Below are 18875 nucleotides of genomic sequence, written 5' to 3'. Positions count from 1 at the left end.
ATTCAGTAAGTCTTTGTTCTAACGAGCAGCACCTGCAAGGTCCCTGCCCTCTTGGGTTTTGCTTTCCAGTAGAGCAAGACAGGTGACAAGTAAATAATAGTCAGGAAATATCATTTTAGGCTGTTAAGTTTGATAAAGAAAATGAAACACAATTGCACCTGTGATTAGCTGACTCTTGGCCCCCTAATGGGATTAGGTCTACATCCTGATCCCCAGAGCATGCGAATATATAACATAACTGAGCAAAGGGGAATTAAGGTCTCAAATGGAATTAGAGTTGCCCATCAGCTGACCTTAGGATAGGGAGACTAACCTGGATTATCCAAGTGGACCCAGTATTGTCACCGGGTCCTTAAAAGTGGAAGATGAAAGCAGAAAAGAGTTAGAGGGAGATGTAAGGAAGGAAGAATTGTCATGGAGACCCAACATAGTAATGTTTTGAAGATGGCTTTGAAGATGGAGGAAGGGGCCATGAGCCAAGGAATGCAGGTGGCCTCTAGACACTAGAAAAGACAAAAAACATTTCCTCTGGAGTCTCCAGAAAGGAATACAAGCCTGCCAGCACCCTGATTCCAACCCAGTGAGACCCATATCAAGTTCCTGCCCCCCAGAGCAGTTAGATACACAGCTGTGTTGTTAAGCCGCTGGTCTATGTTCCTTTGTTACCACAGCACCTCAAAGCACCCCTCCTCAGAGGGGCCTTCCCTGACGACCCGCGGAGGAAAGTTCTGGAATCACTTTCATGGGTTCTTTCACAGAATGTCTCAATTTTAAATGATTTGCTTGTGAAGGAGTTTTGAAATGACACCCCAAAATATGCCACTTTGAGACTTTGAACTGAGGTCACTTGGGGAACAGCAACTGCAGGGAGGGGCTTTCCGAGTTTTCCTTTTCTGTCTAAAGACAGATTCTCCAGAGGTAAGACAGTGGCCATGAATCTCCACTCAGGAAATCTTATCTGCCAAGACTGGCTCGTTTCACAGGAGTCTGAAGGTCCACACCACATCCAGATAGCCTTTGTCACAGGCTGTCGTCACCAGTCCTGCTGAGGGCCACTCGTCTTCCCCAGAAATCATTTACTCTCCCCTACGGTGCTGACACCCCACCCCTCTCTCCCCTGTGAAGAGGGTATATAAGCTTCTAAATCTCACTGGGTGTAGGAATTCCTTTTCTTTCCTGGGATGCCCCCACGCATGTGATAAATGTCTGTACCTTTTCTCCTGTTATTCTCCCTGCTGTCAGTTTAATTCCTGACCAGCCAAGGAAGCTAGAAGGGTAGAGAAAGCCATTTTTACTCCCCTACACTTGTGTGCTTATTTACATTGGAAGTGAGGGTCAGGAGAGCCCCCCTGAGGAGGTGACACTGCAGGTCAGGTCTGAACGAGACCCAGGCACTAGTCATGGGCAGAGCTGTCCTAGCAAAAGAAGGGAGAACAAGAGGCGAGGAGGTGGGACAGAGGACAGGGCCAGTCCTAAAGCCAGTCAGGGTGCAGGAAAGCACTGCCTGGCCCTGGGGTACACCCTGAGTGGGGCCCACGTGCCTACCTGGGGATGGGAAGCTGGAACAGCAGAACTGGGGCCACTCCAGGCACCTCATCACACAGGGTCCGCTCCCTGGTCTTCTCTTGCACCAGCTCCCTGGGCACGCATCTTTATTTCCTGACCAGCTGCTGGACCTCATGCCCCTGAATATTCCTTCCAAGTGGACTACATAGCCTACGGAAGCATTTAGGGTCAGCAAACAAGGGAGGAAGTCGCCAGGAGCCTGTGTGCCAAGGACCGAGGCAAGAACTCCTCCTAAGAGGAAAGCATTTGGGAAAGAGACCATGATTTGTGACAAAGCCTGGGGGTGCTGGATCAGGGGAGGGGGAAGCTGAGCCCCTCTCATTGCACCTTGGGTCCTAAGGAGAGAGAAGGGAGACAAAGGCTGCATTTACCATTTCACTAAGTCTACCACTGACCAGCCCTTCTTTTCTTTCTCCCTCTTTCCCTTTATCCACACCCCACACTCTCCAGCTTTAACCTCTAATTCAGTGTGTCCCAACCCAAATCCAGAACCTTTCCCCAAACCACTTCCTCTCCCCCATCTTCCTCGTTCTTGACCAAGGAGCCTCCCTTTTCCATCATCCAAGCTTAATATCTTGCAGTCGCCTTTGACCTCCTCCATCTTTCCTGTCCCAAGTTTCTTGCCTGGGTTCCCCTCTTCCCAGCCAACCCCTCCAGCACCCCCTGACTCCAGTCCAGAACCTCAGAGCAGGTGATCATCAGCTGCAGCTACTCGCTTTACCAGCCCTACACCCCCGAGACCCTGAGGAGGTTGTTAGCACAGGCTCGGGTTCTCTGTAAGGTTTTTTGGCTGTTTTCGAAGGCAGACTATGGTATCTCGTTCCTGATTAAGTTGCTTGAATTCCCACCCAAACCTTCCTTGCCAAGGCCAGGATAGCTCTACAGGAAGGGAACATGGCCCTTCTCCTCAGGCCCCAGGCAGGCTCTAAGCCACTCCTCAGCCGGGCAAGACTTTAGACTCATTTCCTCCCCCATGAGCACTTAGATTAAACTTCCTCCTTCCTTATGAGATTGTTTAACAGGGCAGGGAGAGTTGATAGCAAACTTCCTCGAAGGAGGGGCAGAGCCTGCGCAGGGCAGGAGCAGCCGGCCCACTGGCTGCCCACAGCACTCCGTCTCACCCTCTGTGCCCGCTGCATCTAGAGGAGGGCCGCCTGTGAGGCCACTACCCCTCCAGCAACTGGGAGGCGGGACTCTCAGAAGCTGGCCCAGGGTGGCAGTCAGCTGGGTCAGGGACCCACGGCACCTGCTGGACCACCTCGCCTTCTCCATCGAAGCAGGGAAGTGGGAGCCTCGAGCCCTCGGGTACGTCCCCCCCAGAATGGAAAGGGCTATGCCACCAGGTACACAAGATTGAGAGAGGGGAAAATGGAGGTGGGGAGGGTGGGAAATAGGAGTGAAAGAGCCTGAGATGGAATGATGAAAGGAAAAAAAGAAGGAAACCACATAATCGAAGAGATTCCTGAGATCAGACTCAGGAAGGCAAACAGATTTCATCTGAGGCACCATGCCTGATCAATGAAATTAGACTGTGATAAGAAGGATTCTGGGGCTGGGTTCGGGCTCAGGCAAAAGCATGCTATGATTGATTAGCTATGTCTGCCCTGGGCACAAGAGAGAACTGTAGGGCATGCCAGCCAGGGATTTGGTAACCCACACTGCAGGGTTTTTTCCTTAACTACAGGGGCCCCCAACATTCATTCTTTCATTCACTCATCTATTCATTCAAAAACACACATTCCGATGATCAACAGTGAGCCACACAAATATTTGAAAAATGAATAAAAATGAAAGGAATGTTGTTCTTTGGCCCCAAATCTCATTTTTCTCATAAGGTAATGATCTGAAAAGTCATGAGGTGCATGGACTTGAGAGATTTTCTACCTATGTAATGTTGAGCTAGTCCCTTTCACTAAGACTCGGTTTCCTCATCTGTAAAATGGGAGAGAGAGTCTGAATATCCCCTATCAATCCCTGAAGTTCTCGTTGTCTACACAACTATGATAATCATCACTAAAGTACATAAAATAACATGTATGATGTGCTAAGTGCTCTCCATATAATAACACATTTAATCTTCCTATCACCTCTACAAGGAAAGCACCATGATTATTTCCACACTGCAGATGGGGAGCCAAGGTACTGAGAGATTTAGTAACTTGCCCAGGCAATCTGGCTACAAAGCTTGCACTCCTGCCCACTATGCCACACTGACTCTACGCTGCAGTGGATTCTAAGTCCATGGCTGAAAGTGGGCTGCCTGGGTACAAGAGTGTCCTTCTAGATGATTCATCCAGTGAGCACTAATTGGGCAGTTCCTGCATGTCAGGTAAACAAGACACAATGATTAATAAGACGAGGTATCATACATGGTTATAATCAGAAAGGGAAAACTTGCACAGATAGTCATTTTCAAAACAGTTTTGACATACGCCATGGAGATAGCCTGGGAGTCAGGGCAGACTTCTCCCAAGAGAATGCCAGGTCCTTCAGGAGTGAAGGGTAGGGGAGGAAAAGATTGGGTCAGTGGAGAATCTCTGAGAAGGGGGAATAGGAGGAAAGAAAGAGGAGGGCAGAGTGGCTCAGGCAGGAGAGGGGTAGTAGCTGGTGGTGGGAGGTGAGGTCAGTGAGGTGGTCGCGCCCAGGTCTGCACAGGCTAGGGAGGAGTTTGCCATTGCTCAGCATCTGCCCAAATCTGCGCATCTACCTGTCTGTCCTTGGGTTTAGGGTTGAGGGTTTAGGGGCTTCTGTATTATGGTCATCATGTGCATACATCTTCCTGAGCTCAACTCCATCTTTACACACAGACCCTGCTGCTTCCCATAGGAATGTTGAAGCCTCCAGAACCCAGGGGCCTAACTTCCTCATTGGCACTTCCCTGGGGTGGGGGATATTCAAAGTCATCATTTGCCAACATTTCCTGGTGCTGGGGCAGTTGCTCCTCCTTGGAGGAGACCTACCTGTCTACTACTGGCAGGCCTGGTGAGACTTCAGGTGGGCAGCCCACAAGCCTGCCTGGGGAACTGGCAGCCCCCACCCAGCCTGCAGTCCCAGAGGGCAGGTACCCTGGAGAGGAGCAGACGTTTCCTAGAGTTGGTGCCAATCCCTTGCTTCTGGAGGCTCAGAGGTTTGCTTCCCCAAGGAGGGGCCTGGGGAGACAAAGACATTTGTCTTTGAGGTTGTGGGGAGAGCAACCCTGCCTTTGGCATTCGAATCCCAGTTCTGCCCTTTTCCCAGCCAGGTGACCTTAGGCAAGTTGCCTATCTTATGGGCTTGTGTGAGCCTCCCTTATCTCAAAAGAATGAGGACTGTAGAAAATTCCTTGGGATTTGACAATGTGCATTTTGAAAAAGACAATGTGTGTAAACCACCATGATGCTTGCCACGTAGTAGGTGCACAATATAGGACAGTGCTGTTGTCCAAGCTGTGAATCTCCCATGCACCAGGCAGTCTGCATGGAACTGGACATTCAGAAATGATCAGACACTATCTCAGAAAGTTCACAGCCTATCAGATAAATTAGTCACATCAATGATTGAGAGTAAAGGGAGTCAGGGACTGCACTGTACAAGAGATGTGAACAAGTTCTATGTGATCAGTACAAACAGCAGTCCCCATAATGGACAATGCATATGGAGGGTTGATTGTGTCTATAGAATGGTGCCGAGTACTGTACACAGATTAGGTGGTTTAAATACAGTATCTTTGCATGGGAGGTCTTATCATCCCCATTTTGCAGATGAACTACTGAGGCCTAAGGAGGTGAGGTAACCTGCCCAAGGCGGCAAGGCTATGAACGGTAGAGAGAAGCTTTATGGCCAGGCAGTCCAGCTCCAGCATCCAGGCATTTGGCCACCACACTCTTCTCTCCTTCCCACACACACACACACATCACAGAGACAGTGATCCAGGCCTGCACAGGCCGCAGAAGGGGGACCTCACAAAGGAGGTCACATTCCACAAAGTATGGGATTCCTCTGGCGAGGAGAGGTGAGGGCAGCCCTGGTGGAGAAAGCCCTATGAGCAGAGGCACGGAGCTGGGAGCTGGGAATCACCCAGCAGGGCCAGGGAGAGGCTAGGAGCCAGGCACGAAGCCAAGACCTTGGACCTTTCTGCAGGTACAATTGGTTCTGTGTTGGAGGAATATTCTGGTGAAAATGTCAGGAGCAGTGTGGCTTCTGGTATGGAAGCCATCAGGAAGGAGGCTGTTGCTGAAGACACAGAGAAAAAGCCAAGAGTTGCCCTGATTCTTTAGGTCCCATGAGGACTGAAGTGTTCAAACCTCAGGAGGGAAGGAGTAGGGTGGGAATGTAATCCGAGTCTTTCTTGCAGATGTAACCGTAGTTTGAAATGAGAAAATCATGCATCGGGTAGGAATCTTCTAGGTGCAAGTGACAGAAACCAACTCAAACCAGCCCAACAAATGAAGGGCATGTATTGACATACACAACAGGAAAGTCCAGAGATAATTCTAACTTCAAGAAGGCAGACCTGGGGGCTAAAATGACACGCCCAGCACTCTGTGTCTATGTCTGGGAGCCTTTTCTCCATGTTGTTCTATGCTCAGACAGCCTGTACTCATGTGGTGGCAAAGACATATATAACATCTCCAGTTCGGAGTCATCCCAACTTAGCCTCTCCAGCAGAAAGGCAGCTCCACTCTCCTGGAAAGTCCTTCAAAAGTGCTAGGAGGAGACGAGGCATGGTGGCCCACGCCTATAATCCCAGCACTTCAGGAGGCTGAGGCAGGTGGATTACTTGAGGTCAAGAGTTTGAGACCAGCCTGGTCAACATGGTGAAACCTTGTCTCTACTAAAAATACAATAATTAGCTGGGCATGGGGGCAGATGCCTGTAGTCCCAGCTACTGCGGAGGCTGAGGCAGGAGAATCGCTTGAACCTGGGAGGCAGAGGTTGCAGTGAGCTGAGATTGCCACTGCACTCCAGCCTGGGCAACAGAGTGAGATTCCATTTCAAAAACAAATGAACAAAAAGTTCTAGGAAGGCTCTGGTCTTCTTGGCTTGGGCCACCTGCCCATGTCTGACCTCATCTCTGAAACCCAGAGATAGATCACACTCATCTGCTAGGCCAGGACCACAGAACCACTCCTGGAGTCAGAGAAGGGAGTAACTGCCTGAGAGGGAGGAGTTGATTCCCAAAGGAAAATTAGGGTGGTCAGCAGAAGAAGGGGAAACAGATGTCCACCCCGACTCCAAACTGTCCCTACTTTATTAAACTACTGTTAGCCAAGTCACAGATGGCAGTAACACATAAGTCATTCTACCTATGTGACTCTGGACCAGCCACTTACTCTTTCTAAAGCTCTTTCCTCACTGGTAAATGCAGTTAAGAAAAAGAATCTGCCAGTAAGATTGTTGGGAGATTTAAATGAAAAGACACAGGACTTAATATTGGCAGAATACTAATAATACTTATTAGAATTATTATTGTGATTGTTATTAAGATTATTGCTTCTTCAGTGAGATCTCCTGATCCCGTGCCTTCCCAGGCAAGACTTATCTCCTAATGGCTTCCCAAGCCACTGTTGACTTCGTTGTGGAGGCAGCCATGTTGGCTAACTAAAGAGGTCAAGACCCAGCTGTCTCAGACGGAAATGAATGAATTACCCACTGGGCGGGAGGTGAATCTCTTCATGCTTCATGCTTGACCTGCTGAAGTGATTCCGATAGGCCAGCAGCAGGCCTGCAGGGCCAGGGGGTGAACCCAGATACTCCACGCAGCCCCACCCTGATCCAGTTAGTTCTGTCTGGAGATGCACGCCCAGCTTTCAGCAAAGAGAAATTCTGGGGCACAAACTGGCCTCTGGGGTTAATGGACCTGAAGATGTCCAGTATCCTGAGATTTCCCCCATCCCCTCAGACACTGGAGGGAAGGGAAAGGGCTGTGTGTCTGTCCAGATGGCTTCCTCTCTCTCTAGCTGCTCTGCTAGGATCTGGAGGAACCCATTTTCCATGTGGAGCACACCCTCTTCTTCAGCCTATTTCTGCCTCCTTGAGAAGGGGGATGGAGGGTTCGAGGAGCATCTCCAAGGGAGAGGGCAAGAAGGCCTGCTTGATTAACAACTGTTACTTGCAGAGCACTTCCTCTGTGCCAGGGGCTGGGTTTTGGGTGCATTCTTGCCTTTAATCTTCACTAAATTAGAGATCATGATGGCTATGTGAAAGGAAGCTGAGGCCGGGAGGGGACTGTGTCCACACTCCCATGGCAGGACCTAGATGGGCACCAAAGCCCCCACTCTTAGCCACCATGTTATACAGACTCCAAATTCCCAGGCCACACGAGGCCTCTGCAAAGTGGAAGGGTGCAAATATGACTGGAGATGCCACTTACTGAGGGTGACCTGGGGACCAGGTACTGAGCGTAGCACCTTCAGAGGTTGATCTGTCCGGTGAATGGGAGGAAAGTCTCCCTAAAACCTATCTGAGGAGAGGGGAGAGGGGAGAGGTGGCTGACCCCTGCCAAGTGAGCAGAGCTCATGGAGCCACCCCCTGAGGAGGGTACTGGCTGGTGAAAGACATGGGGGTGCAAGAACAGAATCTTAGAAACTCACTCTTATCCCATGGGAGCCTCCTTTCTCCCTCACCTTAGCTGAGCCAAAGCCAGGCAAGCCGAAGCTCAGCAAAAGGAACACCTGAAGCCTAGTCCACCTGGAGCTAAAAGAGGCCACACCTAGGGCAGAGGTGGGCAAACAACAGCCCACAGGTCAAATGCAGCCAGCCACATGTTTTTATAAACAAAGTTTTATTGGAACACAGTTACATTTATTCATTTATATATTGTCTGTGGCTGCTTTCCTCCTACAAAGGCAGAGCTGAGTAGTTGTAAAAGAACATATGGCCTGCCAAGCCCAAAATATTTGCTATCTGGTCCTTTACAACTTGTGCTTGAGTTGGGCAAAGTGGTTAAGAATGTGGTCTCCTGACACACATCACCTGGGTTTATTTCTGGGATCTTTTCTATCTTTAACTCTCACCAGCTATATGACTTGACCCCTGTGCCTCAGTTTCCCTTACTTCTTCATTGAGCTGTTGTAAGATTAAATTAGTTAAAATAAGTCAGAGTCTCAGGATAGTATCTGGCATGTGGCATTTGTTGTCTTATTCTGGGAAGCACCCCCCAGGAACTTGAGGAGTAAAAACCCTCAGAATCCTGCACCTTTTCGTATCTTCTTGCATTTCCTGCCATTAAGCTCTGACTGGCCCAATAATTCTACCATTGGCCACAGCTGGAGAAAACCATTAACACCAATAAATAAAATTAAAACAGGGAATAATGGGCTTATTTCCTTCCAAAATAAATGTCACTGGAACAAATTGTTCAAACCACCAGTCTTATTGTTTATGGATTTATTCGCTGTTTATCTCCCCCTCTGTATTGGTGACATGATCAATAAATGTCCATAAATATTGGGTGTTTATAAGAAGGACCATTTAGAGCATGAATGGGGGCCTCTGGTTACTTTGATTACTTCACACAGGCCTGGGCCACAATTGCGGGTGTTCAGGATGGCTTTTGGGGATGATGGGAGACTCACAGCAAGGGACAACTGGGGCTGGGCAGGGTTGCACACCCCCTGGTTCAGGGCAGGACCCATGGCAGTGCTCTGACTCACGTGCACGCATGCCTACATGTGCGCCTGTGTGTCTGTTGATATGCCAGTCACTTCCAGTCTCTGAGTGTCTCTGTTTCTTTTTCATTCTGCTTGTCTCTCTACCTCAGTCTTGTCTCTTTCTTCTGGAGTCTGTCTCCCTCAGGCCTGTCACTGTCAGTCTCTGTAGAGTTTCTATCTTCCACACTCATGCACACAGATTTCACCCCCTGCAATGAATTCTTGCTCAAGCAGCATTGCTGGTAGAGGCAAGCGGAGCAGAAAGAAGCCTGAAGAGGAAGAACTGATAGAACCTCTCTGCCGCTAGTGACCACACTCTGTCTGCAGAATTTCCCAGGATAATGAGAAAAATAGCCGGACTTGAATTTCCAGAAGAGACTAGTCAGGTTCTAGACTCTGAGCCTGTCTTCTGGGCAGACTTCTACTTCGGAGAAAAATGTTAGGAATGAGGTGAAAAAAAAAAAAAAAGAAGTCATTTAGACGGAGGGAGCAGCTCCTAGCTTTTTACCTCCCAGTTTCCTTTCCCAAATGGTAACCCACTTCCTTCCTTCCAACAACATTTACTGCATACCTACTGTGTGCCTTGGTGCTAGCATCTGGCCGCGGATGAAGAAGGCCTTTGAGAGCCACTCCCTGGAGGGGAAGCTGGCCTGAAAATCAGGGCTGACTGTGAAGGCTGACAAGGTGCCTTCATGGAGAGATTCACAGAATGCCGGGGAAGGGCCAGGAGCCAGGATTTAAGCAGGGAAAATAGCCACTTATTTCTCCACCAGGGTGCACTGCTCCACGCTCTCATCCTGGAGAGACGGCATCTCTTTCTCTATTCATCATGGCTCTGGGACAGGTCATGGTTGAGATGAAAGGCCCTGTGTACAGAAGGCCACAGGCAGCAGGAAGGCTGACATCCCAGCTCCTGTAGGGCCTTTAAGAAATGTCACAGACCGGCAGGCAGAAAGATGCTGTGATGGCATTTTGGGTCTGCAGAAAGAACAAACATCCGTATAGGAATCGTGTCCTGGAGGTGCACTGGCGAGAGGCAGCAGAGTGAATGGGGCCTATCAACAGGGAAGAGACAAGTGGACCCTGCCAGGCTGGCGAACCCCTTCCAGACAGGTGGCCTCACTGCCCAACACCCCTTCCAGGACAGGTAGATAGCGTCACCTTCTTTCCACAAAGGAAAGAAATCAAAGCCTGGAGAGATGTGGGGAAAAACACAACAACTAGTAAGTGGCAAACCCAAGTCTGTCTGATCCAAAAATTCGTCCTCTTTTCCCAACATCACAGACTTTCACTGCCTGATTCTTTTAAGACTGAGATCACATGTACTGACCCAGCTGCTCTGCCCCTGTATTTGCATCTGCTGGCAGGACACGTCTACCACAGGAGGGATGCACCATAGAGGTTGAGGATGGGACCTCAGCAGCCCCAGACTTATTGCATCTAGCTTAGCATCTCCAGGGAGAAGAGAGCCTCTCTCTCCCCAGTTTCCCATACATCAATCGCAGGGCAAAGTCTGGTTGGCCTTGCTTGGATCACATACTCACTCCTGAACCAATCACAGGGAAATTGCGAAGCTCTGATTGGCCAGACACTTATGACAGGGCAGGCTGCCATAATGGATGTGCTCCCATCCAGGACCACAGGTAGGTGTTGAACCTTGACTCAGAGGGTCAGGGAAGGCTTCCCTGACGTGATTTCTCCACTGAGACCTGAAAGATAAGTAGGAGTATTCCAGACAAAGAAATAGGAGAACGGTGTTCAGACAGAGGGACTCGGAAGTGCAAAGGCCTGGGGCTGCTCCAGAACTTGTCTTGCTCACAGCCATATTTCCCCGTCTTCCCAGGGATGCTCAGAGAATGCTTTAGAAATGAGCCCTACAACTGACTGTGTGGCCTTAAACAAGTGACTTGCCCTTTCTGAACTTCAGCTTCCTTCTCTACCTGGTGGTTTAATCATTCTAACCTTCCAGGACGATGCAAGAATTCAATTCATTCAGTTTCCAAATATTCATCCAGCACTTCCTCAACGCCCCACAGCCTAGGCCTGCCATTGAAAAGAGAAGCTTGGGGCTTACACGCATGGCTGACCTGCAGCCAGAAATGAGAAGGGAGCCATGGCGAAGGGCAGGACAGAGGGAGATGTCCAAGGACAGTGAGGATGGACAACGGCAGGAATGGGGTGGCTCGCAGTGATTCATGCCTTCACCAACCCCACCTTGTCCCCAGCCCTGCCCCCTCGCCTTCCACTGCCACTTGCACACACACCACCCCAAAGCCGACTTAGCCATGCTAGGCTGGCTAGGTAAGCATCCAGGCCACTAGAACTTTTCTCCTCGTTCCTTTGCTGGGCAACTTTGTAACCTGAATAACAGGTTGGGACAATCTCCAACAGGAAGAAGGAGAAAACACACTCTTTTGGGTTTGGGTGGCTACAGAGGGATTCTTGCTCCACCCCGCGTACCTGTTCCTGTACCTACGTACCTGCTCTTTCTCCCTCCCCACCCCAGCAGGCCAGTCCTGGGCCCCAGCTCCAGAGCTCTCACAGGCTACCAGGGTGAGCAGGCTAGAAACTCAGGACACCAGGTAGGCCTGCAGGTGCTGGGTGGGCAACTCAGCCCAGAGGAAGAGCAGGCTTGGGAGCTCTCACAGCCCAACAGGGACTGGCCCCCGGCCCTCTCCACCCCACTGCCCTGAAGCCAGATTTCCTGCTCAGCATGGACAAGACAGCAAGAGGCTAGCCCTCTGCCCAGGTGTGTGTCCCCTACCCTCTGTCTCTGTCCCTCTCTCTCTCGTCAGTCTCTGAGTGTTTCTCTCTGAATCTGTGTGCGCGTATTAAAAGTACTTGTTCTGTCTCCCTCTTCTCATTCTCTCTCTCTCTCTCTCTCTCTCTCTTCCCCACTCCCCCTTCTCTCCCTCTCCCCCTTCACCCCTGTCCCAGACTGGAATGTCTCTGCACACCCTCTGTGAATATTCATGTCTGTCTGTCCATCCAACCCCATCTGTCCAACCCTGTCCCTGTCCTTCCATCCTGTCCAGCCACCGACTCTCCTGGCTTATCTAACATGGGGTTCCTCCCAAATGTCTTTTGAGTCTTATCCAGGAACCTAGGTTCTTGGACTGTAGGTCACATCCGAAGCACAGTCATGATCATAATATATTTTTTATCTGGAAAAAAAAAAAGCTGGTGATCTGAATTTCAGGAAGTTAAAGTTCCACAATTTGTCTGTGGGTAGAGCCAAGTGGCAGCCCGGTTTTCTAACCTGGAAGGCCCCAGAGGAGTAGGATCAGGGCGGTGGGAGGACTTTTCAATTCACAGGAGGAGATGTGGTTTTGTAGTTGCTGTTGTTGTTATTGTTGCTTAAACATTAACGACTGGTCCAGACAGAGCACCTCTCAGTGTACATACAGGAGGGCCAAGGAGGCAAATAGACTTGCCCAAGGTTGAAGAGGGTGTTGGGGGCTGTGCCAGGCGTGAGCCCAGTCTCCTGTCTCAGGTCTCAGCCTTTGGCAGTTGAACTTTGGAGACCATGTCTGTTGAGATGGATTTTTAGGATAAAGATTCTGGGGTGGGAGGGGCAGGAAGAGCTGTGGGAGAGGTGATCACAGTCAGAGAAGGTTACCTGCTGCCTTGGAGCTGGTGTGGGAAGTCTGGGACCAAAGACCTAATGTCCTCTAAGTCTCCACAGACCTCCTGGGGGTTTCAAAGCTGCAAATCACTGGTAACTGCTCAGCACCTGGAGGGTGATACAGGGGGAGGTGGAGAGAAGGATGACCCTGCTCTGCTCAGAACTGAATAAGGGAGGGAACATTGGTTTCAACCCTCCTCTGAGATAAAAATTCTTGGCAGTGAGACCCCAGTAGGGCGGAGGAAGGGGGTGTCAGGAGTGTTCAGCAGCTGGAAACCTGCATCCAAATTCTGGCTGTCACCCTTGCAAGCCGAACAACCCTGGGCTTAGCCACGGTGAGTCTTGCTTACTCATTCCTAACATGGGGGCTGTGAGGATTAAAGAGATAATGCATAGATGGCACCTGGCACAAAGTCACCTGTAATATGTGAGTTGTGATTACTGTTTATTTTGGTACGATAAACAAAGATCGCTTGGGCTTCTGCTCCCTGATGGTTTCACTGCAGCTAGCTAGCTCAGCCTCGCTGGCTGGCTGGTAGGAAGGAAGGAGAGGAAGGAGGGCCAAACAGATGGATAAAAGGATAGATGGACAGGTAGATAAAGGATAGATAGATGGATGGAAAAATGAATGGATAGAGGATGGGTAGATGGATGAATGGATGGATGGATGGATGGATGGATGGATAAATCAACTGATGGATTGTCGGATGGATGGGTGAACAGATGGATGAACAAATAGATAGATGGATAAGTGAATAAATCAAATATTACAAAAGACAGTGGCTTACCAGACTACACTTCTCTCTATTTTCTGCACTTCAAAAAAACATGGCGAATTGAATATAAAATTCCAGGGACAAGAGTGAAGGAGAGGTGGAGGCAGACAGAAAAAGAGGAAAGTTGCCCTCTTGTTCATATGGCAGGTGGTGACGAACCCAACTGAAAGAATTATGATCTCCCCAGGTAGAAGTCCCTGTCCCTCATCTTCAGGCCTGGTCACTTGCAGACCTGATGCCAGTTTCCAACTGGATTTTCTTCTCTTCATAGGTGGAAGCTGACCCCAAACCACCCTTCACCTGGACAGGATGAGAGTGTCAGGTAGGCTCTGAAATTGGTTTTGGAGGCATTTTTCTGTCAGCTGTGTCCACCCGTTCTGGGCTCACAGTGATTTGGCTGTATCTGTTCTCAAATGGTCAGGCCCAAATTCCAGGAGGAAAGCAATCCAGGGGAGCCTGGAGGAGTAGAAGAGGTGACTTCCTGTCTCTAGGCTGAAGGGCAGGAGGAACTTCTGCACAGAGGCCCCACCTGGCTGGGATCGTTGAGAGTGCCCATGTTGGAAACCCTTGGCCTGGTTGGAAATTAGAGACAAAAATATTTACCTCGAGGAGGGCTATTCTAGAATTTTTACACCACAGGGCTGGGCACAAGGGAGGCAAAGGCCTTCTAGTCCACACCTTCATACTGTAACCCCTTCTGTACAGAGAGGGAAACTGAGGCAGCAAACAGGAAATGCACCTGCCTCGTTTACATTCCAGAACAGCTGTAAGGAGTCAGGAGCACGGGGTTTTGAAGTCAGCTTACTTCTCTGGGTTTAAACCCCACTTTTGACACTTACCAGCCAAGTGACAGTGGGGAAGTGACCGCCTCTCAGTTTCCTCATAAGTAAAATGGGAATAATCAATAGTATCCAGCACACAGGGTTAGTCAGAGAATGAACTGAGATAATGTATTCAAAAGTTGCTCACATGGTGCCTGGCACAAAAGTGAGTTCTGTGTGAACATGAGCTGATACTCAAGAGGAATTCTGCGTGCCTAGAGCCATGCTGTGCCATTGAAGACCACGTCCCGACAGACCTGCATCCCGCCCCACAGGACCCAGCGGGCCTTCTCCCCAGCCTGAGTAGTCAGAGACTAGTTCAAGGCTCTAGAGCTGAATTCAGGGCTGAGGAACAGGGGAGATGCCGACAGGGAGGTCAGAGGGAGGGGTGCCACAGCTGGGCCTGCGCCTCGAGGGTCACAGCAGAATGGGTGGGTCTGATTCAGAAGGTAGCAGGGATGTGAAATGGAGCCTGCTTTCTGGTCCCTGTAAAGAAAGGGAACTGCAGGTGGCTCATCCCCATGTGTGGCATTGTTCCCCAATCACATAGGGGAATCAGAAAGCAATCTGGCCATGAGGCAGGGATCAGGGAGCTGTGGCTTGTCTGGAAGCTGCACAGCAAGTCCAGTGTGCAGTTATTTGTGGAGGCCTTGAGGGAGAATTGATGGAAACTGTGGGGGGCGGCCCCAACCCCAAGCCACTTGGAGGCTGCCTATTTTTGACAACTACAATATCCCTGCCAACAAGCTCAGGGGCAAGGGTGTTACCATGTCTGCTCTGTGCCTGAGGGACTCCAGCTCAGAGAGGCTGAGCTCCTGCTCAGAGTCACACAGCACTGCTGGCTGCCCTGAGCACTGGCCACAGCCTTCTTTACTCCTGTTCCAGAGCTCCCCTCCCAGAGTCCTGCCCTCCCACTGCAGTTCTCAGGCCTCCCCTTAAGGGGCTATAGAAAGGTCCAGAATGCTGGCCTCATTGCTAGAGATTCTCTCTCTCTGGAGGGCTAAGTGGAGCCCAGGCAGGAACCTTTTTAACTTTCTCTCCTAGGGGACCCACTTGGGTAAATGTTGCCACATGACCTGGCAGCACAATCTCACCATCTGGCCACTGGACAAATTCACACATGGTCCCATGGTCTGGTCCCCAGCGTGGATGTGGTCTGAGCCTATAGCATGGGGTCTGTGCAGTTCGGGAAGAACTCACACGTGGTCTTGCGATGTGGTCTTGGCTCTGTGGTCTCCTGGCAGCATCCCCTTGCTCGGCAGGTGTGCTTCGCCTCCTGGCCCTCATCTTTGCCATAATCACGACATGGATCTTTGTTCGAAGTTACATGAGCTTCAGCATGAAAACCATCCGTCTGCCACGCTGGCTGGGTGAGTGGGGCTCAATGCTGGGGGCAACAACTGCAGACCATGCCTGGAGGATGAAGACATATTCTTCCCTCCATCCCTAGGTGACCCTGGAGACATGACAAGCTGTGCCACCTTTGGGACCCCAGCCATTTCAGGGAGAGGGGGCACCCCCAGGCTGCCAGGAAGAGTAGAGTCCATGGGGAACAGAGGTGCATTGCAAGGCCCTGGGCAACACATGTGCCCACATCGAGGACCACTTAGAAAAGGTGACCCCAAGAAGGAAGGAAAGAAAGGAAGAAGAACAGAGGGAGGAAGAACAGAAGGAAGGGAGGTGGGAGGAAGGGAAGAAAGAAAATCATGTATTGAGTGTCTTCACCTGCACCTACTGCTCCCTCTTCCTGTATCTCTTCATGCAGATCCCCCCGACCTGCCACCCACCCTCCCGCCTGGCTCCTTCTCTGCTTTCCAGTCTCAGCTAAGGTTGCACCCCTTCCTCCTAGTTTAGCTTCTCTCATGTCAGGCTTTTTCCATCAGAACACCACCATTATCTGTCATTATGGTTTTTATGTTTCGTTGTTTGTTGCCTGTCTCCACACCCTAGAATGTGAGCTTCCTGAAGACAAGGATTTTATGTTGTGTGCATTCACCTCTCTAAGTGCCTGGCACAGAGCAGATGCCTAGTAAACATTTGATGAGTGAAAAAAAAAAAAAACAGGTGGATGGGTGGATGGATGCATGGATAAATGGATGGGTGGATGGATGGGTAGATGGCAGAATGAGTAGATGGATGGATGGGTAGATGGAGAGATGGATGGATGGATGGATGGATGGATGGATGGATGGATGGATGGATAAATGGATGGATAAGTGAAGAATGGCTGAGTGGATGGGTGGATAGATAAATAGATGGTTGGATGGGTAGATGGAGGGATGAGTAGATGGACAGATGAAAGGGCAAATGAGGAGATGGGTGAATGAATGGGTGGGTGGAGAATGGATGAGTGGGTGGGTGCATGTGTGAATGGCTGGATGGATAGATGGAAAGATAAGCAGATGGATGGGTTGGGGGAGAAGGGATGAGTGGGTAGATGGAGGGAAGGGTGGATGGATGGACGAGTGGCTGGAGAAGGGATGAGTGAGTAGATGGATGGGTGGATGACAACATAGGTAGATGGTGGGTGGGTGGGTTGGTGGATGATGGGTGGGTGGACAGGTGAATGAATGAATGGATGGACAAGTGGAAGGATGCTGGATGCTAGCTGCTTTACATGCATAGTCTCATTTAACCTGCACAAATGTCCCACAGAGTGATCTATGGCATGGTTGTGGAATGGACTCAAGCACAATCCTTGATGTGGTTTCACGTGTGTTCTGAGAAAACAGAAGCTTGAGGAGATTTAAAAACTCACCCAAGTTCCTCTTGGAGATATTAGAACAAGAACAGGAACCCAGGTGTTCCAGGTTCAAATCCTTTCTGATCAAAGGAAGAAGTGAAGGGAAGGGATTTGTATCTCTGGATTCGTCCCGTTTGAAGACCAAGAACCACCTACACTGACATCTTCACAAACATCACTGACCCAGGCCTCTCCCAGCTTCCTAAGGCAGCAAGTAAACCAGTCTTGAACATGACCCCACAGTGGAGTGTCTGTGATCCCTTACCTTGTTTGCTTCTAGTCAAGCATGTTCCACAGCCCATGCTGAGATGATTTATAAGTTTATATAGATGCTTGGTGGCCACCATGTCCCCACCACCTCCCCAGGATCGCTGTTTTTACAAACTAGACAGTGATGTGGCTGCATTAATGGCCTCAAAGGTGAGGGGCCCAGGTCAGTGTAGGAGGCTCAGGGGTGTCCTCTAGAGGAGAGAGCCCCAGCCCGAGGTGGGAAAGGGGTAGTAATTGAAAAGAGACCCAGTAATTATTTGTCTCTCAGTATCCAGCTACTTGAGGTTTGACAAGTCAACACCTCCAACCAACCATCATCAAGTGACTGCTGGGTTTCGAACTCTGTGTTCGGCCCCAGAGACCCTGAATGAGGAACACATAGCCCTGCTCATGGTCTGAGTCAGAGAAACAGACTTGATTACAGCATGTAGAAAAGTGAAAGTGCATTAACATGATGCAGAGTCTCGAGAAATGTTTACAGTAGCAGGAAATGTAACCAGTGGGAAAGATGGCCAGTAAGAACCATTTGTGTTTCAGCACTGAAGGGGGTAATTTTCATTTACTTCAGAGGTTCCTAACCTGGGTGCACATACCCTCATTTTATTATTTAATGCACTGATATAGAAGCACATATATTACTATAGCACAAATTTGGTTTTTGTTTTTGCAAAATATATTACATTGATATATAATTGGTTTCCAATTTATTTTACTTTATGCATTTAATAACACAGTCTGTTGGAGTATAAAGTGATAAGTGTCTCAAGGGAAGTGAGAATAACTTTATTCTGAGGGGAGTTCACGGCTTTTCCAAACTGCCAAAGAGAATCATGGCACAGAAACCAGAATAAGAACCCCTGTGCCTGGAAAGTTAGACAGGGTTATTTCAGATGAGAGTGACCAACTCAGCTCTAACTGGTTTCAACAAAACATGTCTTGATGGTCCATTACGGGCATCTTGTGACTTCAGGTGTGGCTGAATCTGGGAGTCTCCCATGAAGGTCCCAAAGCCGGTCTCTCTTCTTTCTACATCCCTGGGCTCTGCTTGTTGCTACTTGACCTCAACAGGTTAGGGCCTCATTCCATGGGCAGCTCTCTCTCTAAGGCAGGCATGATGGTTTCTCTCCTGATGCTCATCTTCTCACCTGGCTGAAAAAGCACTTTCTCTCTCTCTCTTTCTCTCTCTCTCTCTCTCTCTCTCTTCTCTCTCTCTCCCCCACACAGCTATATATCAACATAGGGAAGTAGGGAAGGGCTCTGTCTCCAGAGGAATGTGATACTATGATTGACCCAGCTTGGGTCTCATGCCACTCCTGGGGCCTTGGAGGCAAGGGGTAGGGACATTTCCAGATGGACAGCCCCTGAGAACCAAATGGAAAGTGTGTAAGTGTTGGGGGGTTCCCCCATAAAAGGAGAGCTTCTTCCCCTAGCATTTCTGCTTCC

The 18875-nt window shown here is 49.7% G+C and overlaps 1 protein-coding gene across 2 annotated transcripts in view; it reads left to right on the top strand.

Moving 5' to 3' along the window:
- The first annotated feature begins 2628 nt into the window (after positions 1–2628).
- Positions 2629–18875, top strand: part of FAM3D (FAM3 metabolism regulating signaling molecule D) — a 33779-nt gene continuing 17532 nt past the window's right edge. Inside the window, exons 1-3 of one of the 2 annotated variants that reach the window (XM_005547502.5) lie at positions 2629–2871; positions 13870–13920; positions 15682–15789. In XM_005547502.5, the coding sequence (XP_005547559.1) occupies positions 13908–13920; positions 15682–15789 (121 nt within the window). In that variant the 5' untranslated portion in view covers positions 2629–2871; positions 13870–13907. Of the gene's footprint in view, positions 2872–11728; positions 11947–13869; positions 13921–15681; positions 15790–18875 lie in introns of those variants that run through there. The other variant, XM_065540857.2, reaches the window with a different exon arrangement.

This window comes from Macaca fascicularis, chromosome 2, assembly GCF_037993035.2.
Source record: "Macaca fascicularis isolate 582-1 chromosome 2, T2T-MFA8v1.1".
Lineage (NCBI taxonomy): Eukaryota > Metazoa > Chordata > Mammalia > Primates > Cercopithecidae > Macaca > Macaca fascicularis.
This window is presented reverse-complemented; position numbering and strand designations above follow the sequence as displayed.